This window comes from Etheostoma cragini, chromosome 6 (assembly GCF_013103735.1).
Source record: "Etheostoma cragini isolate CJK2018 chromosome 6, CSU_Ecrag_1.0, whole genome shotgun sequence".
Lineage (NCBI taxonomy): Eukaryota > Metazoa > Chordata > Actinopteri > Perciformes > Percidae > Etheostoma > Etheostoma cragini.
Genome location: NC_048412.1, coordinates 18830807 through 18853549, shown reverse-complemented (window position 1 = coordinate 18853549; position 22743 = coordinate 18830807). Strand labels below are relative to the sequence as shown.

The window sequence follows — 22743 nt, the reverse complement described above, 5'->3', positions numbered from 1 at the left end:
ATACACACACACACACACACTCTATATATATATATAGTAATTAATTATGATATTGTAATTAATGATATTGTAATTAATGATATATACGGATATATTACGGCTGGAATATTCAGGACCAAGACAGTATTTATCTACAGGACATTAATGGAAACTGCACAATGTTGGAACATTTACACATGAGAGCTACAACTCAGGAGCAACATATTCAAAATAAGCATATCTTCATCAATACTTCTGGATTGCATGCACTGGATGGAATTGAACACAACAAAATAGCACTCCACCTGTGCACTTTAGCTTTGCTCATACATTAAAAAAGGTCAAGGTGTGGACTCAAAGAACTGCTACAGTCATCTAAATCCAGCCAAGTTCATTGTGCTTGACAATCAAATCAAAGCTTTCATAAAAGCTAAATTCAGTGTATTAATGCACATATTAACAATTTAAAGTTTTGTGACAATGAAATGAATTTGCTGAATCTTTTGAGCACATCTTGTTCATGATACTATTTCTCAAAACAGCAACAGTAATATGAAGTGCGTTGGTGAAGGCCAGTGTATGAGACAGCAGGGCTGTGCCTAGTAGGAGAAAGAAAGGTCACGTTGGGGGAAGTAGAAGTGGGACAAGGTCTATGTCCATCATTTTATGAGTCCATCTCGCTTTAATTGTCAATCTCTCTTCACGCACTAAATGCCCATTAATTATCCACCTACACATCCACCCCTGCATCTTGCACAAATAATACTGCAGGGCAGACTCATATGAAGAAAAAAAAAAAAAAAAAAAAAGATCGAGGTGAGAGAAGTAGGTGGAGATTTACTCACTTGGCAGTCCTAAAGCGCTGACACAGTTTCTCTACCAAAGACTCTGTCTGCCTTTCCTTGGTGATGTAGGAGAACAGCTGTCTGAAAACACACAAACACAAAACAGCATCTAAACAAAGCTCTTAAAATAGCAAGCCATCAACTATCCCCTCTCAAAAGTTATGACTTTTCATGGGCCTGCCGAATTCTGCTCAGTATGGACAAAAGCCAGTGAATTGGACTAGACATGCTAAAAAGGCCATGCAACTCACTTCATTATTGTGTTGAAGTCCTCAGAGGTCATGCCTCTCTCTGGGTCAGACAGGCGACTGATGATATCTGGGAGCAGGTTGTAGATTGCATTGTCCTGATGGGTAACACCAAGAGTTAAAACCCTTCCCAATTATTCAGACTCCGTTTTCTGTATATGTGTGTGCGTGTCTGTACCTTGGAGGCCAGCTCATTGAAGAAGTTCAGGGCCAGGCTGGTAATGTGAGGCTCCGGGTCAATTAGCAGCACAGCCACCTCACTGACTTGACCTTTTACCTTGAGCACATCCTTAAGCACCAACTGAGTAAGAACTGTCACAGCTGTCTGCCTCACTGAAGGAACCTCGTCACTGAGCCTAGAGGAGAACAAGTGTGAAATTACTGCCCAGTTCATTTTCTATTGCTTCAGTCTGACCAGAAGTATTTCCTCAATCAGCCTTTTTACGAGTGATAGCGCCCTACTGCAAGTACAATTTCTTTTGTCTTCTAAACTATTGATACATTTTGCAGGGGATATTTATTTTTCTTAACTTCAATTCTTGCTAATGTAGTCATGAACACTAACGTTATAGATACATAGTAAAAATGTTAAACCAAGTGGTCCGGGGCTTTGTCAGACAACACCAAAGTTTATTGTATTTAGGCCAGGGGATCATCGAAGGCAGTATGTTTTAACCTCTGGGCACCACGCCTGTCCATTAAAACTTTTTGAAAAACCATTCAATGGTTGTTCAGATATTTCAGTCCGGACCAAAGTGGTGTCCCAACATTTCCAGTACACATTGCTAGTGCAACTAAAGACGTGGGTGGTAAAAAACTCTTGCCATCTGTGCATTTGTTATTTCCCAGTCTTAGTCAATTAAGCCTTCTGTAAAGACTGGGCAATTAGGCAGAACGTCACTGAAACCAAACAACTGTCACACCCTTGGCAGAATACAATGGGATTGGACAGGCAACGGCAGGGCAATCAGATACCTTTCTGAGACTGATTTAGATTTACCCTCACCCAAAACAAAAAAAACTCATTAACCATTTTTCATTTGTGCCAGAGAGCAGGACTCCTGGCAGAGGATCAGACACTTGTTCATGGCACTGCCACATGCCAATGCAGGAGCTTGCAACAGCAATGAGTAGGGTAATTAATTCTTAATGTGCTTATCAGGAGGCTGCAGGGCAGCAGCCTAGAGAACAGTGGAGGTGTTGGTGTGTGGGAGACAATTAGGGAACGCTATGAAATGCTTATCGCTAGGAAACACAAGGAGGGCAATGAGGCGTTATAAAAGAACAGAATGTTTTACACGTTCGAAACAAGTCAATGTGAGCATTATCAACCATGATAATTAGAACCTCACTTCATCAAACAGAGAAACTTCAGCTTCTAAGTTCAGTTTAGGAAAACTAACTTTGTGCAGAAGAAAAAGACAGAAACCATTAAGTGTTTTTAAAATTAAAGTGTACCTACAAGCGTAAAAACAATTGTAGAACCTTTGACTTCACCCCAAATTATTCTCTCCTGCTCACCCAACCGCTGCGTATAATTACAACACACTAGCCATTGGTTGTAGTCACAATCTGTAACACACCATTAATTAAGTTGTCTAAAGTATCCTCTTCGAAGGCTGTCAAAATCTCCACCCTAGTTCATGTGTGGGGGTGGGTTTATCTAATGACCATGAAGCTCTGGCTGGTACCCATGGCAACCAGCAAAGTCAGGATACAATTATTTATATATAAATTATTATTATTTAATCATTAGAGTTTGCAAACATAGATCATCTCAAAGTTTCCCCTGTTAAAAAGTCATGTTGGAAAGAGTAAACTTTTCCCATCATGTGGCTCAGTGGAGCATTGTGACAGCAAGAAAACACTTCAGTTGCTGAGAGGAACAACACACTGAGATGGTGGTGGGATCCAGATGAAGATGGCTCAAGTGTAAAAGCAGAAGCAGGAGTTTGGGTGAGATTTAACATCTTTTACAGAATACCCACTCAGCTGAGTCATACGAAGCAGGTTCTTTATAATGTTGGGTGGAAAAACAAAAACAAATATACAGATATTGTGTAAATGGGCATCTTATTGAAAGAGAGTCGATTAGTGACGGAGTGTTAACAAGCATGAGCTGCTACTGTGACAAATCTATTTTATATCACTGGCTGATTCAAAGTTCCACTTGTTATTACATTACCTGGCATAAAGATTTTGTGTCCAGGGCTCCAAGATGTTAGGAAAACGGACGGTAAGGTCTCCCAGAGCTATTATGGCATTTGCCCTGACTACAGGAAGAGTGGAGCGCTCCAGCACTGTAAACATGAGACGGATGTTTTCTTCACACACTGATGGGCTGACAAAAGAGTAAGAATTCACAGCATTAAAAAGATATCCCAATAATTACGTTCAGTCTATTTGAAGTGTTGTTTCCTAAAGAAAAGTCATATATAGGGATGCAACCAACAAACTAATATTTTCATCAATCTGCAGATAAGTTCTCTTAAATAAGACATTCATTGTTTGACCCAAAGAGGTCATAAAACTAAAAAATTTCCCATCAGTTTCCTAAACATTTAAATTGTATTTGTGCAACCAACAGCACATAATTCCAAAAGTATACGTTTATGAGTTTGATTTAGATATGTATAGAAAATGGGAATAGTCGATGTTGTTACCTTATCATCATGTACTGAGAGAGTGCCAGACAGGCAGCAGTGGTAAGCTGCGGGTGGGAATAGTGTCCTGGGGAGCTGCAGACTTTCACCAGCAGGGGAAGGAATGCAGACAACAGGTTCTCTTCTACACAGACAGAGAAGAGGGTGGGGAGATGAGATGTTTTTCATTTGCACATTTCCGAATGTAAAAGGATGGTGAAGCAGGGTGTTTAGAGGTTTTCCATTACCAGCCAGTAATTCAGTCTCGCAAATTTTTCGGATAAGTTCAGCCTCCGTATCTTCAGCCGAGGCACCAATCAACCCCAGCTCCTCCTCCATAGCACTCTCATTGGCCGCTTGCTGTTGGAAAAACCCCAAAAGCTTTACAAACCAGCCACTTCTCTCTTAACATATTACTGGAAACCATCATGTGAGATTTCTGACTTGTAGCACACTGATAAAGACATTTTGCTTCCCATGTCATTTTCACTGCACAACTAAATTTCACCTGGCAAATTTCTGTCTGACTGCATATAGAAGTGACACTTATTACTGAAGTGATTAGGTTTAATATGAAACATTGCCAAATGCCAATATATAAAAAGGTGGTTACAATTAATTCCGGTAATGACAAGTTTTCACAGAAGAAAAATGTATTAAAACATTCATTGGCATGATTTTCACACGCCATTTCTTTTTAATGGACAATTTCTAAGAACCTCTTGTCCTGGCTGGAGCTGCAAATATTAACCTATTTAGTCGTCAGCTATAAAAATATTTGCTAAATATACAAAATACTATTTGTCAAAATTCTTAGACTACAGCTTCTTAAATGTAAATGTATTTTCTGGTTTCTATACTCCTATGGCAGTAAACTGAATATCTTGAAGTTGTAGATAAAGAAACATTTAAAAAGGACGTCATCTTGAGCTTTGGGAAATACTGATTGACATTTATCACTATTCCGTAACATTTTATAGACTAAACAACTAATGTAAAAAATAATGACAAATACGGTTAGTTGCAGCCATATTCCTAGCGAGGTATACCATGTGGCAGTGACATTAGATGTTTGAGTCCAACCTATGAATTTTTTTGTATGCCAATTTGCATTTATCCATCCATCTATCTATCATCAATTAAGGATACATTTATCTCCAGTTCCCTGATTCACGTATCTGTTTAACATTCATCTCGTTAAACCATCCTGCTGAGACTGATTATTTTAATGAGCTTCACTACACAGGGAGTAGTTTTGGCTTCAGTGTAACATTAAAGTAGATGCAGAAGTACTTTTAAAAACTCCAGTATGAACTGAAATAATGCTGCAACCAATGATTGTTTTCATTATTAATTAACCGATCCATTGTTTGGTGTATAAAAAAAAAAGTGAAAACCAGCCATGAAAACTCTCCAAAGCCTACTGACCAAAACCTAACATTGGAGAAGCTGGAACCATCAGATGTTTGACTCCAACGATTAATTGATTATCCAAATAGTCCGACTTATTTTATAATAATCATAACTTCAGCTCCACACTTAAAGCCGTTGAGGTTCTGATTGGGTAGTGCACAACATTAACTTTCTTTACAACTTTACTTTCAGGATTGTACTGGGTTCTTGTTAAACTTGTTTTATACAGGTCAAGTGTTATATACAGCCTCAACACCTTAGCTTTGCTGGATGGGCCCTTTTCCTTCTCCTCCCGCTCCTCTCTCTCTCCTCTCCTCCTCCGCAGCTCAGCGCTCACACTCCGCTCAAGGTGAGACACCTGCCAGAAAGCCACGCAGCCACACAGAGCCAACAGCTGGGCCATACATACACAGTTCACTGCAAGAGAGAAAAACATGTGATTAGGGGAACACTGAACCGGTTACACTGTGTCAATGTAGAGAGACACAAGGAGACTCACCTTGTTCGCCTTGCTCGTTTGACTCTTTAGATACATCTTGCATTTGGCTAGCGTCCTTATTGAGTTCACCACCTTCCGCAATCTGATCTAGTAAAAGGCGAGCGCTGCGATGGAGGAGCCGAGTGCACAGCTGGTCAGGGGATTCCGCCATGAAGTAAAGGAGACGGACAGCCTGCTCCATGAAGCTCTGCCAGTAAGGATCTTCCATCACCACACCTGGAGTAGTCACACAGAGAGCAGTCAGAGGAAGAAACCATGAGAGGTGAAGGTTAGGATGAACATATTTTCACAACAAAAAGCATTTTGTCTGTATTTACCATCAGCGATGGCCTGTGTGAGGCAGGTGAAGAGCTGGTGATCCTGTGGCAGTCTGAATGGAGTTCCTTTTGATTGCTGGTGGAAATAATGCAGTGCATGATGTTTAAATTGTGATGAAGCCCTCTACATGTTTATAGGCAAAATGTAGACCCCATTTGACCTCTGAAACAGATATCATGCTCATAATTAATTCTAACAAATTTGAAACAATATTCTACAGGACCCCAAAATGATCATCCACACAACCCACTGTCTAAATCAACAGGCTCAAGTCAGTGTGACCCTCGGGTCATCAAAATATGCTTGGAAACAAAAAGGTGTTTATGTCTTCTTACCCTGACATGGTCAGTGATGCTGCAGATGGTGATGACTGAGTCTCTGGCCAGAAGAAAGTCTTCGGTCACCTTTTCTCCCAGAGCCACAGAACAAAGAGTGTCCAGATTACTAAGGACCACCTCCCTCTCTGCCCTGTTTGATTGACATGCAAAATAATCATTTTCACAAAAGGAGGTGTAAAGTATAGATTTTCCCAAATGATCATGTGCTTATGCCAAGTGAGGTAATAACATCTCTGCCCTATATGACCCCAACTATTGTGTGCTAGCCTTACCAGTGCAAGGCTGCTACTCAGATAATGCATGTAGGAGGACGGGTTACGAGAAGCACATACGATTTAGGAGGTTATGAATGCTGTTGGCTGGATGAAGGGAGGCAGCAGTGTGGGTGGACTGCAGATAGCCTCTTAACTCACTCGCTCTTCCCTACAGCTGTGGCAGTCTTTGAGGTAGATTGAAGGGGAACACAAACAAATATATATATATATATCCCTCAGTGAAATGCACTGGCAAGGAGCCTAGTTATTTAGTCGTGACTTCGATTAAAATGAAGAGGAGCTGACGCAGAGGTTGTATCTGACTAATGAAGATTTGCTTAATGTCAAGTAGCTGAGGCAGGAGCAAAATGGAAAAGGAAGTGCCTCTATGTAGTGAGAAATATGAAAGATTATTCATGTTTTTGAAAAAAAATGGTTTAGTCAACTTTAATACAAAACTAAAACAATAAAATGTTTGTTTCCGAAAGATAAGGGTCCTGTCCATTTTAATGTACAGCATGTGAGGTTTGTTCTTAGTGCAAAATAGATTCAACTTGTTGTTTGTCCAGATACAAACTTTATTATTATATTTCCTACAGGTGCAAATTGGATTTTCTTTTTGAACAAGGGCTGTTAAAGCAAGGTTGTAAATGTCAGGTCTGCTACACAATTGTTAGTCTTTACTTCTTTAATTGAAGGTATGTAAAACAATATCAATTTTTTTTGTGACTTCCACATTACATCATATTCCACGTGAGTTTAAATCCTACTCATTTCTGCAGTATTTGTACAAGTTAAAAAGAGTAACACTGTCGCTTTAAAAAGCAAATTGGTGACACATTTAGTAAAAATTATAAATGGGAATATACCGTAATTAGATTTTAGAGTCAGCCACACTTTAATGCAATTTGTCATGTCATGAGATGATTGCTCAGTGTTGCAGAAACATCAAGAATCAAATTTGCAATACACCTCAGAAGAGCTCCAGTTAAGTCCGTTAGCACCAGTCAAACCTCTCCCTCATCCAATAAACAAGTCCAGGGTTTTAAATGGGGCTTTGAAGAGACAAAAATGAAGTGGGGTTCTTGGGGTCCCCCAAGGAAATTTGCTGACTTTATTTCCTGCATTCTGATAGACTTTAAGGCACAGTTCTATGGTGAAAATGTTGATACGCTCAGTTAAAACCTTCCGTTGCGAATTGTGAAAGATTGTGGACATGTCTTAGCAGACATAATAAATAACAGTCTGTACATTTGATAGTGTATCACTTTACACGCAACGTTAGTTGCATTGATTAAAAACAAACGATAATAGGCTACATTGGGTGGCACAGCAGGCTCTGCTCAAGCCATAGGGCGCACCCAAATGAATGACGTCCCCTGACAAGAGTTTGTGATAGTAAGAAATTGTGATCCACAGATAGATTCTAGCATACACTTCTCATCTCCCTCGCACTTAGGGCTCACAACCTATTATACCACAAAAAGCTCAACAAACTGGCCTACCTTATCAGCGGTCTCGACTGTTTCCCTATAATCCAAACCCTTTTAGACTGTTCTTCTTAGTCCTCTAGAAGTGTTTTTCAAGCAAACGGGCTAATGACAAAAGCGTGTAGCTAGGCTGCAGCATGAACAAAGCAAAACTCATGACTGACGCATCTTCTTGAGCTGTCACTGATTGAGACACAGGAAGTTCTCAAAAACACCCCCCCCCCCCACACACACACACTTTGTAAACTTCTACCCCTTTTCCTCACCATGGCACACTTTTTTTCTTATGAGTGTACTGAAAGTGTATACTGGTATACAGTGTAGGTCTTACCGTGCAGCCATGCCCAGCAGTAAAACTGCAGCTCGCCTGCGTAAGCCAGAAGTTTCTCGTTTGCCGGTAAACCGCTCCCACAAGACCTGCACTACAGTTGACTGGAGATTGCTGCCACTGCCAAAGAACTCCTGCACCTGCAAAAACACATTTGGATGATTACAAAAAAACATACAATGTAAGTTTTACGGCTGGTACAAACACGTCAAGACTTTGCATAGTTGGGTTTCTATAATTGACCATTATACACAGAAAAAAAAGCCACACAGGAGAAACAAAAGAGTTACATACTATTTCTTCAACACACTGGATTGTTCCTAGAGACGCATCCACCATCAGCTCAGAGAGACTGTCAACAAGAGTGTGGGCTTTCATCCTAATGAAAGAATAAGCAGTTACTTAAAGAAGACAACACAAAACAATTTATTCCAAGTGTTTGGTTGCTTCACAACAATATTACCAGTAATCTCGACTATGCACACGTTAGACTGTGATGAATTAATTGTGTTTTGCTTACTTATGTACACCAGCAAGTCAGGTAGGCACACTAACATTAATGTCATCCTCAAGAGACTTCAGCAACTGACAAAATCAATATCATTACAGTAGAATTTATATTAAATTATTAATCATCTGAAATCACAGTAACACTTCATATTGTCATGGACGTGTGAGGCAGTTTTACAAACCTGATAGTATCTCCCTGAGGGTTCAAATACAGGCGCCTGTAGGCCTGAACGACAGCATCTTTAATGGCAGAATCAGTTGACCAGACCAGAGGCAACATCTTCCTAACCCCACTGACTGAGTTGGCAACGCTGAACTCGCACACTGTCACACAAAACTGCACAGCCTCCTGGACCACTAAAACCAAAGACTTCAGTTGTCAATTGTGAGTTCAATTAGTTTTGAGTCAAAATGTAAATTACATTAAAATGCACCAGTTTTATTAGGGTTGCATCCTGGTGAATATTGCCTTCTACCTGAAGTAGTTTTTAAGTAGAGCATGGTGTTGATGACCGATATTGCTCTCTCCACTTGTAAGGCAAAGGTTTCTGTGTCTTTCAGGTACTGCACCAACATCTCCTGCTTCTTCAGCTCCCCATCCTCCCCCTCCTTCTCTGCCTCTTTCTGCGGAGTTGGTGGCAAATTCTGGCTGAGCTCAGATGTGTCCTCGTCAGAGCCTGAAGAAAACATCAGGGACCAAATCATGTAAAGTAAGTTGGGCTTAAAAAGCAATAAACCATTTATCCCTTGCTGCTCGATTACTCAACACTTCCTACAGCTGCTGTACAGTAATTAAGTTAAATCTATTCTCTATGCTATGAGGCTTTTAGTGTGTGTGAGAGAGCCGCAGAAGTGTTCAATTTACATAAAAGCAAACTAAGGAATAAGCCATCAAATTTTGAATAATGTATAAATAATGGCTCTGGGTAATTTAAACTTAGAGAAACCCTGCATCGGTCCGACTTTAATTAAAAGCTGACATATAAGGGTAATTGCTGTTCAATTCAATACTTATGCAATTGCCTTTATTATTGTGATTTACAGTTTACACCGCCTGAATTGTTGGAAGCCAAAACAGTCAAAGAAAAGGGCTAAAATCTAAAAAGGCATTTCACATGTCCCATTTCATCAATTGAGTGTGCCAACTTGTAGTGTTCTATGCTCCAAAATATCTCCTCTACTCACTTTCATCAAAAGGAAAATATGAAAGACTAATCAGTTTGAATTAATTGACACATACAGATTATGTAAATCCTCCAATCAAGAGGAAATAGAAAGAACCAAATGTGTTCAATCTGGCTACCATTAAGAGACAGCACTTTTACGGAGTATTTTTGGATAGTAATGAGACAGGTGAACTGAGCCCAGGTTTTACCTTTGAATATGAGAGCAAGTGTGTCCATTAAAGTCTCCGCTGTGAGAGTGGAGAGAGATGCAAACATCTCAGATTTAGGGAAGCAGCTGTGGGCTCTTATACAAAGACGCACAGCATTCCTACAGAAGGGGCAAACAAATTTCCCACATCAAATTGTTGGCTTATTGACAGTGTGTGAGTGAAAAAGAAAACAACAAAAAAACATCTACCCAAGCCTTCACCTGTATTTGTTGACACGGAGGTACTGAGCAACCTTCACTGCAGTTGCCCTGTCATCTTCTGCCTCCTTGTTTTCCTCCACATCCCTGTCGTCATCCTCGTTGTCTTGCTCTCGCCCTGCTTCACTTGTGGGCTCCAGCTCTGTCATGACAGTGACAAGTAGCTCAGGCTCCATGGCGGCCCACAGCTCAGATGCTTTTATCACTGCCACTGCCGAGAGAGAAAGGAAAATTACAATCCAATAAGGATGACTCGTTTAGAGCGGCAAAGAAAATGAACAACTGACAGAAAAATATTAGAAAGTAACCCAAATGGCAGTTTGATTAATTATCAACTGTTCTTGGGGCAGTTCTCTCTTATTCACGACGTTTTTTTCTAAAGCTATCAAAACATGTTAAAAAAAAATGGCAGATGCAAACAAAACAAAAATCATAACCATAAGGATGAAATGCCACAATAAATGCTGCATTCAAGTGATGTTGACAACCAATTACAATATGGACATTTACAGCAATTTTGATTCCTGGTTAATTTTACTTTACCTCTAAAATGAATTTGATGCAATTAATAAAAATGCAAAATGTTTCTAAAATGAGTTTCTAACCTCTGCCCTCAGATTACCAAAGAAGCAACTCACAGCTGACCGAACACTAAAGAGAGCTGGGTGAACTCCTTGCCTCTTACACATGCACACAACCAACCACACACACACACACAAACTCTGTCGGTTCATCCTTGTGATTACTCCTCTGTGACTGTAGAGGAATAATTTGGGTTGAGCCAAGTCACTGTAGGCAGGCCCTTACAGCAGAGCAGGAATGTTCCTCTGCACTGCCAAGATTACCTGCCAGTAAAGGCAAAGAAGAACCCAACTCTCCTTTAGTAAGCTCGTATTCGCCTTGGTCTCATCACTGGGCAAAATTTAACCGCACAAAACTAAACAAAAACATATCAAGGTTGATCCTCACCTGGTGCTTTTCCCTCTAGTTGCTCTTTTATTTCTCTGAGTTTAGCAGTCTCTTTTGCTAGCGGTTTTTTCAGATCTGCACTGCTCAACTGAAAGAAACAAAAACATTTCAGTGAGATAGCGAAATCTGAGAAAGAGGTCTGCCATTTGGAGTTTAAAACTTGTGTTGCATTTAATTACCTTGCAGCTATAGGGGTTGTGTGCAATGAAGGCTGCCAACAGTTGGATGGCGTTCTTCACCACATTTATAGATTTGTCCATCAGCCGTCCCACAGCGAGCTCCATCACCTCACTGTACTTACACAGAGGCAGCGCCTAAACAGACAAGGCAGTGATTATTACCACTGGAGACTTAATTAACATGTATTTATAGATACATTATAAGTGAACATACTTTGCTGTTGACGATGCGTGTGTAGACCTGTAACACACGTGCCCTGACATGAGAATGGGTGTCATGCAGATGTTCTTGCAGTGTTTCAAAAAATCGGTTGCGGTCGGCTTTACCAGACTCATCCAACCCGTCACCACACAGGACCCGCACAAGGATCTCTCCCAGCACTTCACACACAGCGACACGCATTGAGTGACTCTGGGAAAAAGTGCAAAATGGAGAATAAGTTTGCACCTAATATTGTTTTTGTGTCAGCAAAAATATATTTTATAAGTTTCAACAGCCTGCATGGGGTCTTTAAAGAGCATTTATGTATAGGAGCATTTAATGGCAAATACAGAATCACCTCCTGAACTCTGCCCTCAGATTACCAAAGAAGCAACTCATTGCAAACTGAAAAGCAAAGAGAGCTGGGTAAACTTCTTGCCTCTCACACACAAACACGCAGACAGACACACACACACACACACACACACACACACTCTGTCAGCTTCAGCCCAGCAAATACTCCACTGTGACTGTAGAGGAATAATTTGGGTTGAGCCAAGTCACTGTAGGCAGGCCCTTACAGCAGAGCAGGAATGCTCCTCTGCACTGCCAAGATTACCTGCCGGTCAAGGCAAAGAAGAACCCAACTCTCATTTAGTGAGCTCGTATTCGCCTTGGTCTCATCACTGGGCAAAAAGTCACTGGAAGGGACGTTTTTCTAGAGTTTGAGATTTTCTTCCAAATTCTTGTGTCAGTAATATCACACATTTTGTGCAAGACAACATTAATCAAACCCAAAAAGCAAGCTGTTTATATAAAAAGGCATTATAGTAGCAAAACATGAACCTAAGCAAGAGAACTTATTGACCAATTTAAGTAGTAGAAAGTACATAATTACATGAGTTACTTTTAGCTCCTTTTGAGAGTCACTAATGCAAACTAAAGAGCTGTAAAGGAATAATTCAATGTGAGCAGGATGAACATTACCTCTCCTTCCAGATGTGTGATGAGCACACTAATGTTGGGGATCACTAATTCAGGCACCAGGCTGCCAAGTTCTGCAATGAAGGAAGCAAAAGCCTTGACCCCGGATGCCTCTCTGGCAAGCTCCTCACTTGACCTCTGACCAATCTCCCTGAATGAATGGGGAAACATTACAAGCATAAACAACCAAACATGCTCATTTTCAGTCAGGAATTGAGTTTAGATAAATAGATTTACAAAGAGAATTGCTTGTTGGAAACTTTATATGAACACAAATTCTGCATACTGACCTTATTACTTCTCCTATGATGGCCCTGACTCCATATTCTGTGCTCCACACAGACACTGCCTGAGCAAACACGGATGACAACTGCTCAAAGTGTTGCAACAACTGGATGACCTTTACACTTGCACCTGTAAAAGTTTAGAGAGTGTACATTAAAAGCTGAATTTACAATGAATGCTGAATAAAAGGTAGGTATTGTTATGTTGCCTTTTTTTCTTTTTACATGACGTCCTTGAAACTAACAGGGTTGATATGCTTCCTGAGTTATAAATATTGCTCACAGGCTCAGCATGTGACTAGGAGACTAACCTAGGAGGTGGTTGTACTTTTTGATTAGCACCCCCAATAAGTGGATAATACCATCTCTGGTCGGTTTGCTCTTGACATGGCTGATGGTTGGGTTCTCAAGTAGTTTATAGCAGCAGCAGGTAACACAGCTAAGACAAGGGACAGAGCAAAAAATTCAAAGTTTGTTCATGTTATTGTACAAAACCTGTATGAAATGTTACAATCCATACACAAAGTTCTGTATTTATCAGAAGTATGCATTTGCATGAGAAAATGAATTGGACATAGAAATTCATTTGTACTCTAAAGAGATGCAGACTGAGGATGCGTTAACGGACCATCAGTTCGAACAAAGGGATACAGATGTTTTTGGGCGTGGGATAAAAGCTGTGTTTCCTCAATCACTTGCGGTATAGCACCTCAATTGACTGGATGGTAGGAGCTGCGTCAACCACGCCAGTAGGGTGTTGTTTTTAGTTTTTAATGTTTGCTCTTGCATTGCTCAGACGTGTGATTGAAGCCATGGACAGCTATGCGTCCAAGATGAAACCTTTTCATTCCTCAATGATCCACTGCAGTGCCTCTATCTCCGCCTTTGGTATTGGATCAGTGTGCTATGTACCTCAACAGAAGAGTAACAAAAACAGGACAAAGGGAGCAGTCCATCCACAACTTTTTAATAATGAAACAAAAAAACATTCTAATGTGTATTGAACTCAACCAAACTGCTTGGTGGAAAGAGGCTTTAGAAAAAAGGATGGCAATCCTAGTGGTAAAAAGAAACAGACCGTATAAAAACGGTTTTAAAGGTGCTCCAATGCTCCCTTTCTCTTCATAGAGACCTCTATGTTTACAGGTTTGTGGTGATGTGCTTTAAGTGCTAAAAAAAAAAAAAAAAAAATCTATGTTTGGTACTGACAATTTGTTTTGTTTTTGTCACGGCCCAAAAAAATAAAACATGGTAGAGAACCGTGATATCAATTCTAAACAAAAAAAAAACGTGATTCACATTTTTCCCCGAATCGTGCAGGCCTACTGTGAGGAAATGTTCACAATGGAAAGTGAGCAGTTTAACACAGTTAAAACGATAATCTTACCTTATTAAGTTTGGCACGACAATATTAATGGAAAGGCAAAGATCATTTTCATATAAGCTACAATATTATCAATGCTGGGCAAAGATCAGGAGAAGAAAGTGGGAAATTACACCAACTAACTGAATTAAGACAGCTATTTCTGATGCTGTACTTTTGCCCAGACTCAGCAAAGTACCTGATGAACTCCTCCTCTACCAGAGAGAGGTTCCAGAGCGAACGGATATCCAGCTGGAGGAGCTGGACGAGGGCCTGCAGCACCTTCTCTCTCTCAGAGTCCCACTGCAGCAGTCCTTCTCCGCCACCTTTGCCTTTTTTACCCCCCTATGGAAGGCAGACAAAACCTGATTAATTCAACCAGTTAAGCTTCACTGATTAACAAAAACTCATTCACAACACAATACAATTTACATGCCTTCAGGTCCCCAAAGTAAGTAGTTAATTTTTGCCAAACCAACTATATTGAGACTACAGCCTATTGCCAGCTGATGCATATACATCCATACAACCCACACAAAGACACAAACATCCACACATTGTTTGACATCCTCCACCTGTACTACCCCATTGCTCTTGGGGGGCAGATGTTGTAAGGTAACAAGTTCACTGTGGATGGGCCCTTACAGCAGTGCAACAACACTCAATCACACCTCCAAGACTACCCATCTAAAAGCAGGCAAGAGTCCGCAATCTATTGATGTGACTAGATCAGCAACTTGCCAATATAACATAAGTGCATTTAAAAAGGTTGAACACAGCAACAGTCACAGAAATTAAAGTAGTTCCATACCTTACCAGGTGCCGTGACAATACTCTGTCTATAGGAGTCACTCTCAAAGTTCTCTGTGAGTTTGCAGAGCAGGTAGACACTCATTTTAACTGCATTAAGTTTCTCTTTGCGCTCGTCAGCCGAGACAGAGGTGGAGACAAGAAGTGCTGGCAGAGAAGCAGCAAGGCCACTAACCACTAAAAGGGGAAAATCCAGACAATGTGTGTATCACCCCTGCATATAAAAAAGGTTGTTTTTGTCTATTTAAAAGTAAAACCATGAAAAGGTCTAACCTTGTACTAGTATATCCAGAGTATCCTCCTTCACACCCAGCTCCACTGAGTTGCAGTGCCTTCAAAAGTAGACAGTATTTACTATTCACACAGGTCTGAATTGCAATAACTAGAACGAGCTTTATATTTTCAATACTTACTGAAGCACGCTGTAGCCTGTGTCAAAGTGCTCCAATATACATAGAGGCCCTTGGCTTCTCAATGAGGCTTTAAATTCTGGTTAGAAAAGACAAAAACGTTGCATTACAAACAACAGCCCAAATAAAAGCAGCTACGGAACTTACAAGTTTGCTACTTACTACTGATATATGGTGGCAGCTGTTTTGGGGGCACCACATCCTGAACTACGTACTGGTTGATACCCCCAGTCTTCACCAGGTCACCCACGCACACAGGCACAAAAAAGTCCCACGACATGCCTGCTTTGAGAACAGAAAACAAACACACATTGGGTTCGCAAAGTTAAACTAAACTAACGTAAGCTACTTAGTCCGGATTTTAAAGGATGTACAATTAACCTATTGTTGAACTGTAACGTTAGCTAGCTATTTCATATCAAAGTTAATATTTTATTTAACGTTATGTCTTAACGCTGTCTAGCAGGCTAAAGCACATTACTTAACACTAACCAACCAACTAGCTAATCCTAATCGGTAGGACTGATAAAGTCCATTATCCAAACAATACAGGCTTCTGAATTAGGCTAGCCAGGCAAACTAGCTACTATTAGCAACATTAGCGTGCTAACATGCTGGGCTAACGCAACTGCGAAGTTTTCATTGTTGATTGGGATTGTATCTAACAAAAACAACGTAGCCAACAACTCCGTTTTTCCTCACGTATAAAGATAGTACTCACCTGTAGCGGCTGCTGTCCCTTTTGCCACAACGACGACCTCTGAAGACAAAAGTATAACCAGCTCTCTCCGACGTCTGCAGGCGGTTTCTAGTCCGAGTTTTCAAATGATTATGGACATCGCGCCAAAGCAACGGAACTCTGACGTCACAAACACACGCCTCTAGATCTGGGCGTTTTAAACGGTCTATAATTTAAACAATAGACATAATAAAGACGGAACACTGCAGCCTGCTGGACAAGTAGGACCTCTACAATACGAAGTTAGAGCTTCCAGAGCAGACTGATGAAAACACACAGGAACAAAGGACCACAAAGGCAAGTTTTTTGAGGTAGTAGCTGTATTCAAATGATTGACCACACAATCACGCCCTCTCTACTGTACCAATGTTTCAGCTACAGAAATTACTTTTCACAAAATGCCTTACTTTCTATACAGCACTCAATCAAATGTTAAAATGAAATGGTTTATCTCACTACCCACAGATGACTAATACTGTCAGGACACAGCATTTGTCTTCAAGAAACTAACCGTACAACAAAGCAAAAATGTATACATGGCCTAACTGTTTTCAGAGAAAATACTTTTTTTAATTTTGTTAGATGCACGTGTAAATATAGTATAAATTATTGTGACAGCTTGGGACTGTTAAACCATTGGGGGTTGTTTTAGTGTTTATTATTCACTAGTAAAACAAACTGTAAACAAAAAAAATCACAATAAGAGCACCAAAGGTAACGAAAGAAATAAAGATTATCGTTTACAGTTTATATATATATAAAAAAAAACATTTAAATACAATTGTAACCACTTGGCTCCTTCACGCACACTGCATCAGACCAAGGCAAATTACATAAACCAAAAGAAAAAGCACCAAATGTTAAGGAGGATGAGAAACAAAAAAATCTAGTAACTAATGAAGAAATATTCTTCTAATTTTCCATCTGATCAGTGTTAACGTTTTGTTCCAGGTGTTTATTTTCTCTTTCTGTCTTGAGAGCATCGTGGACAATACCTGATGAATGAATAAAAAAGCACAGAACAAAACATTTAGTTGACTGACTTGAATAAGTAACAATTCCCACTTTTATTGCACACAGTGAAAATGGGATAGTGCAGCTCAAATTTCTTACCATTTGCCTCTTGGTTTAGTTGTCAGGCCCACACAGGCAAAATGGAACCACTCAATAGAGCACTGGAGTAAAGAAAAAAAACATGATGTGTTGTTACGTATTCCATTGCAAATGGAGCACTGAGTTGAGACAAAATCATTCAAAACACATGGTTACAAACAAAATCTATCTTTTAAAGGAGACACATCTGTATGTGTGGTGTGGCATCTATTTATTAATCACTCCCTCTGTCATCTATGACCTTACCCACAGAGGAAGAGGCTGTGTACTCTATGTACATTACTCTGTGTACATTAACTGATTATTACCTCCGCCAAGGTGGGTATGTTTTTAGGTAAGTCCAGTTTCTTTTTCCTTTGTCTGCTTGCAGCATTACAGAAAAACTACTGGCCCAATTTTCATGAAACTTGTAGGAAGGGTGTACCATACGCCAAGGAAGAACCCATCACATTTTGGAGTGATCCAAATCAAGGGGCGAAGATACAATTTTGTTTTACTTTTGTTGACATTGTGAGATAGGGCATTTGTGCTGCATTCATGTGGTGTTGAATAATTGGAAAAATTAGTTCCCCACTGGGAAAATTCACCCTACATAAACCTTACTTACTAGGAAGCTGGCAGGGTAAAGAGTGTTTCCAGTCCAATCCAACTGATTCGGACATTTGCGCTCTGACATACATCTCCACCAGGTAATGTCTAGATAATTTCAGGTTGGCAGCGCATGTGTTGAAGGGACTATTGGGAAATAGGGCATGCCTTGACAGAGGTCTGCTCTTTCCGAGTGCCTTTATTTTTTATGTAAAACATTATTAAATCTTCTTATTCTTATTGAATCTTCTCAATTTCAGGCCTGTACCATAAAAGTAAATTGTTGTTGACCTTTACGTTACTTGAGTGGTATTTATAAACATTAAATCATAAGTTGTTTGGACAGGCCATTCACTTCAGACATCTCATTAAAGTACCATTTTATGTATTTTTTTGTTCTAAGATGTATTGCTTTTTCTTTATTTTGTATATGCGAAATGTCACAATAAAGTATTTTAGTACATATCTACCCCCATTTTTTCTCTTCATAAAACACATTTCATTTTTTTGCTTATGGATCTTGCTCTTGGTCATTTACAATATGCAATATTCTATCCAATAAAATATGATTATGGACTTTGAGTTGCAAGTAACCACCAGTAGGAAATGCTGATACAGAATCAACAAAGTATAGGGAAAACCATAAACAGACACTCCAATAACAATTATTATAATAAACACAACTCTAATTGGTGTATTTAACCACAAGTGTCTCAAGAATTGTTGTTTGTATTTTATAACATACTTTTTTCTTAGGTATTTTTGTCTAGTTCCTTTTGTACTTGTATTTGCAATGTGTAATATGTAGTGAGCTCAGGTCACTTTTCTCCTATTCTTTGTTCTCTTAATAATATTTTATAAATGGATGTTCCTTTTTGCTTTTATCTATGTAAACCACACTGAATTGCTTGTGTAAAAAAATAAAAATAACTTGCTATTGCTGTTCAACCCATAAGTGCAACTGTAGTATAGCATTATTTATCCACAAAAGTAAAAGAGCTATGTCAGTATCCTTTTTGTAATCTTTAGCCCACATCTAAATTCTCAAACCAAATCCTTGGTTTTACAATATCCTACAATATTAAGTCCCAACCCAACCTTTTGTTTAATGCAAAAACATAAAAATAAAAAAGGGGAAATTATAAGTCCCAAAGGCACTTCATGGGACTCCTGACTAAGATTGAAAACTCACATCAGTGTTGTCACAGCCGATCATCTCGCCGTAAGAGACCTGATGACACAGACAGTAGGTGGGTTCGTTGGGGTCCACTGGCATGTCCAGCACATCAGATGGGTGCACATTCCCAAAGTTGGTGGCAGGGCTGTTGAATTCTCCTCTAATGATGTGAAAAAAGTGTTGAAAGTGAGAATGGGAGTATCATCCTAAAACTAACTAACAATTACATAAAAGTAAACCCATGGCCACCAAAAGCTGTGTGATATACAACATACGGCTGAAGGAGTTTGACTTTCTTCTGTGCACTCTTGGGACTGCCGTCTTCATCTGAACTCTTCACTTTAGACCTTGTTTTAGCCGTCTTCTTTTCCTTCTGTCTGGTTTCAACTGGAATTACACAACCACTTTAATATTCTACCAATTATGGTTTTGGCTACACTAAATAATAATAATAACGCAACAGTAAAAGATATTAAGCAAATAAAATGGACACACACCTTTCTTCCCCTTACTAGAGGTGGAATCATAGTCGGTGCTCTCGATCTGCTTTTCCTTCAGGTCTGCCTCAAACCGAGCCAGGTCTGTGTCAAGACGTCGGATGTGTTTGTCGACCTGTAGAAAATGAAACTTCAGCAAACTGATTGTGTGCCCACTTATATGACCTACAGATGTATGTACAACATTGTTTTTTCTAAGATACTAACCATCTCATAGGTCTGCATTGCCAGCTGCACTTTATCATCTCCAAACTCCTTGCATTTACTGTAAGACTGCTGAATCTGTCTTAGGATGGACAGCTTTTGTTCAGAGGAGAGAGTCCTGGCGCTGGCTGTGTACTCTTTGGCCAAAGAGTCTATCTGTCCCTTTAGATCTAAAACAGAGACAAGGAGTAAAACTTCTAACACAATATTGTAACTGTTGAGTCAATGTTACCAATGGGATAACACTTGTACTAAAAATAAAAAAAAAACAAATATACAGAAAGTAATTGCAATGACAATGTACTTACATATTGTGTCACTTATACATATGTATATTTGGTTTATTGTCTATTTTGTTGTATGGTCTGGAATATTGTCATCTTTTCTTGATTTCTGGGTGGGTGGGTGGTGATGAAGCAGGGTGGATGATATGTTTATGTTGCAAATTGTATGTTTGGTATGTTGTTTAAAAGATGATAAAATTGTTAACCTCGACAACAACAAAAAACAGGTGTCTGTTTTCTTGTTGAGCCTTCATGAACAGATCAAACTGAGCAATACCAGAGATAGCCAGAATATTGGCTAATATTAAAATAACACAACTTATTACACTAAATTGAAAAAAGTGACCCATTACCATAATGTTGTTCTTTAGAAAATGTGTACACACTGTTGTGGAGTATGTACTAGTTTTTAAACCAAGATCAGTGGTTCCCAAACTTTCCAGCTGGTGGTGACCCTTAGAGGTTCTGTACTGGACAGGTTCTGTATTTTATAAAGATATAGTAGAGTAATGACATCCTAAGCAGAGAATGAAGTCACACTCCCTTTGTGTGTATTGTAATCTGAGCTTGAGTGTGTCGGAAACAGATGCCAATGGAGACAGTGTGGAGACAATCCCAAACCACGTTTTTCATTATTTTGAGTCCTGTATATATTTAAATATATACAAAAGGTTCTTATATTGTATTCCTATTATTATTATTATTTCATGTATACTCTATGTATGTATATATTTTCCTTGTATCTCATTTATATTTATATTCTATGTTATCTGACTAATGTACTTGTGTAACACCGTAATTTCCCATTTTTGGGGGATCAATATCTATCTATCTATCTATCTATCTACAGCCCATTTCAAATTAAGTAATGATTCCTCGGTTGTTGGATTGTTTAATTTTAAGGATTTTCAGTGACCTGAGAAAGTCACAAGGAAAAAACAAACATTGAAGAGAGAAATAACTGTCTTCACATCATCTTGTGATCCCCTCAGACCATCCCCTCAGGTTGGGAACCACAGCATAGAGCTCATAGTTCAACCATGAGATATAAAGGTGGCATAGTTTGCTTGAATAGGTCTCTATATAACAGTACAGCCGAAATGCGTTCCCACATCAATCCATTGTTAAAAATACACACGAAAGTACACAGTTTATTGTTCTCACCCTCTGTGCGTTGATCTAGATCTCTCATCAAATTGAAGTTTCTCTGCAACTCGAAGGGCAAGTTTTCTATACCTGGTGTTGTGGAAGGCGAGACAACAGTTTAACACGCTTTAAGTGAGATCAACATGAAACAGCAACGCTAATACAAGCAGGATAGCTATCTGACTGTTTTGCCTTGGATGATCCTCCGGCTACCATTAACGATAGCGCTTTACCTAGCATCCACACGAAATGCAATTAACAGCAAGGAACACGAAGACAACCGATATTCTTGTTTAATTAATTTAAACCAGATCAGCCCAGATTTTGCAGAAGGTGTGCTGTGCCATTTCAAACTGCATTCTCCTTGCGCTGCTGTATCCCAGCAAATAGACAGAGCCAAAACCCGCTCACTGCTAGAAAACGGCTAAATTATTGTTTCGCGCGTGCGGGTTGTCCATGAGCTACAATACACAGCGAAAGACAAGGAATAAAACGACATAAGTAAGTTGAAATGTTTTCAAACATGTATAAGGCATTATAAACAGCTTACTGTCCAAATAATGCTCCAAATACATCCCCGCCGCCATCTTAGAAAATGTAAACAACACAGGTTCCGGTCCGAAATGGACAACTCGGATTGGTTGTTTCCACATTCTTGACAACACTACTTTCAAACAGAAATACCCATTCAAAGTGGGATGCACTTTTCCAAGTGAAAACTAAATACATGTAATTAATACTAATTATGACATGTCAAAACTCAATTCAAGATCTTATTACATTCGAACACTGAACAATTGAAGTGTATGAAGAATTAGATGACATTTTACAATATCTGAATGTTTACATTAAGACTAGTCAGAACTTAAATTTATATACCTCCAATGTCGTTCTGACCCCTCAATTTAAAGATACCAATTTGGATGTTTAAAAAAGTGAGTTACTACTACTCACATTTCAAATTGTAGATATCTCATTCTGTAACTGGACTAGTCAAACTTACATTTCAGATGTCTAATATGTAATAAAAGATGGTTAAGCAAAAGCTACTAGAGGCTAAAAGGGTTTACCATAGCTGGCTTATACATTTAGCTCTCTACCCCAAAAAAACAGAAGATGTTTATGTACTATAAAGACAAGTAAAACTTCCCACTGATTAATGATCAAACAAGTGATGAGAAAGATATCTGAAAAGATTTATTATGTTTCACAGATGTTTGGAAGTTGTCCCACTCTGCAATTAACTCATCAGACAAACATAATGAATAATCTGGAACAAATAAAAAAGGGAGAGTGAATACAACTAACCAGTCCAGTTCATTTGTACACAGGCATTA

General features: G+C 39.3%; 2 protein-coding genes and 2 non-coding genes across 8 annotated transcripts in view; all 4 read right to left on the bottom strand.

The window, feature by feature from the left end:
• ncapd2 (non-SMC condensin I complex, subunit D2) overlaps positions 1-16529 on the bottom strand; it is a 19724-nt gene extending 3195 nt beyond the window's left edge. Inside the window, exons 1-28 of one of the 4 annotated variants that reach the window (XM_034874110.1) lie at positions 16380-16529; positions 15821-15943; positions 15662-15737; positions 15522-15580; positions 15250-15425; positions 14638-14783; positions 13387-13514; positions 13082-13205; positions 12795-12942; positions 11820-12017; positions 11606-11740; positions 11427-11514; positions 10461-10668; positions 10240-10358; positions 9341-9541; positions 9047-9221; positions 8649-8733; positions 8358-8494; positions 6280-6412; positions 5944-6019; positions 5627-5842; positions 5384-5544; positions 3963-4074; positions 3736-3859; positions 3258-3413; positions 1251-1428; positions 1076-1170; positions 825-905 (exon numbers count right to left, since the gene is read on the bottom strand). In XM_034874110.1, the coding sequence (XP_034730001.1) occupies positions 825-905; positions 1076-1170; positions 1251-1428; positions 3258-3413; positions 3736-3859; positions 3963-4074; positions 5384-5544; positions 5627-5842; positions 5944-6019; positions 6280-6412; positions 8358-8494; positions 8649-8733; positions 9047-9221; positions 9341-9541; positions 10240-10358; positions 10461-10668; positions 11427-11514; positions 11606-11740; positions 11820-12017; positions 12795-12942; positions 13082-13205; positions 13387-13514; positions 14638-14783; positions 15250-15425; positions 15522-15580; positions 15662-15737; positions 15821-15938 (3653 nt within the window). In that variant the 5' untranslated portion in view covers positions 15939-15943; positions 16380-16529. Of the gene's footprint in view, positions 1-824; positions 906-1075; positions 1171-1250; positions 1429-3257; positions 3414-3735; positions 3860-3962; positions 4075-5383; positions 5545-5626; positions 5843-5943; positions 6020-6279; positions 6413-8357; positions 8495-8648; positions 8734-9046; positions 9222-9340; positions 9542-10239; positions 10359-10460; positions 10669-11426; positions 11515-11605; positions 11741-11819; positions 12018-12794; positions 12943-13081; positions 13206-13386; positions 13515-14637; positions 14784-15249; positions 15426-15521; positions 15581-15661; positions 15738-15820; positions 15944-16379 lie in introns of those variants that run through there. The other 3 variants (XM_034874109.1, XM_034874111.1, XM_034874108.1) reach the window with 3 other exon arrangements.
• Positions 11066-11375, bottom strand: LOC117946967. Its single transcript, XR_004657127.1, has one exon. It is a non-coding gene; the product is annotated as a small nucleolar RNA U85 (small nucleolar RNA).
• Positions 12177-12499, bottom strand: LOC117946968. Its single transcript, XR_004657128.1, has one exon. It is a non-coding gene; the product is annotated as a small nucleolar RNA U85 (small nucleolar RNA).
• Positions 16530-16969: 440 nt separating the features above from the next.
• Positions 16970-22059, bottom strand: ing4 (inhibitor of growth family, member 4). Of its 2 annotated transcripts, none has more exons than XM_034874325.1 (8): positions 21957-22059; positions 21425-21496; positions 19980-20146; positions 19773-19887; positions 19551-19662; positions 19291-19435; positions 17511-17572; positions 16970-17392 (listed from the first exon to the last, which is right to left on the bottom strand). In XM_034874325.1, the coding sequence occupies exons 1-8, from the start codon at positions 22057-22059 to the stop codon at positions 17353-17355; spliced, it is 816 nt and encodes a 271-aa protein (XP_034730216.1). In that variant the 3' UTR covers positions 16970-17352. The 2 variants fall into 2 exon arrangements, with proteins under 2 accessions (XP_034730216.1, XP_034730217.1); XM_034874326.1 differs by lacking the exon at positions 21957-22059 and adding an exon at positions 21818-21913.
• Between the last annotated feature and the right edge of the window lie 684 nt (positions 22060-22743).

Excerpts from the sequence above, each read along its gene's own strand:
- ing4 (XM_034874325.1), bottom strand. The coding sequence starts at position 22,059 with ATGTGGAAACAACCAATCCGAGTTGTCCATTTCGGACCGGAACCTGTG. Across the intron at positions 19,888-19,979 it reads CAATGCAGACCTATGAGATG|GTCGACAAACACATCCGACG; the intron begins GTTAGTATCTTA and ends CATTTTCTACAG. Across the intron at positions 19,436-19,550 it reads AAAGTCAAACTCCTTCAGCC|AGGAGAATTCAACAGCCCTG; the intron begins GTATGTTGTATA and ends TCACATCATTAG.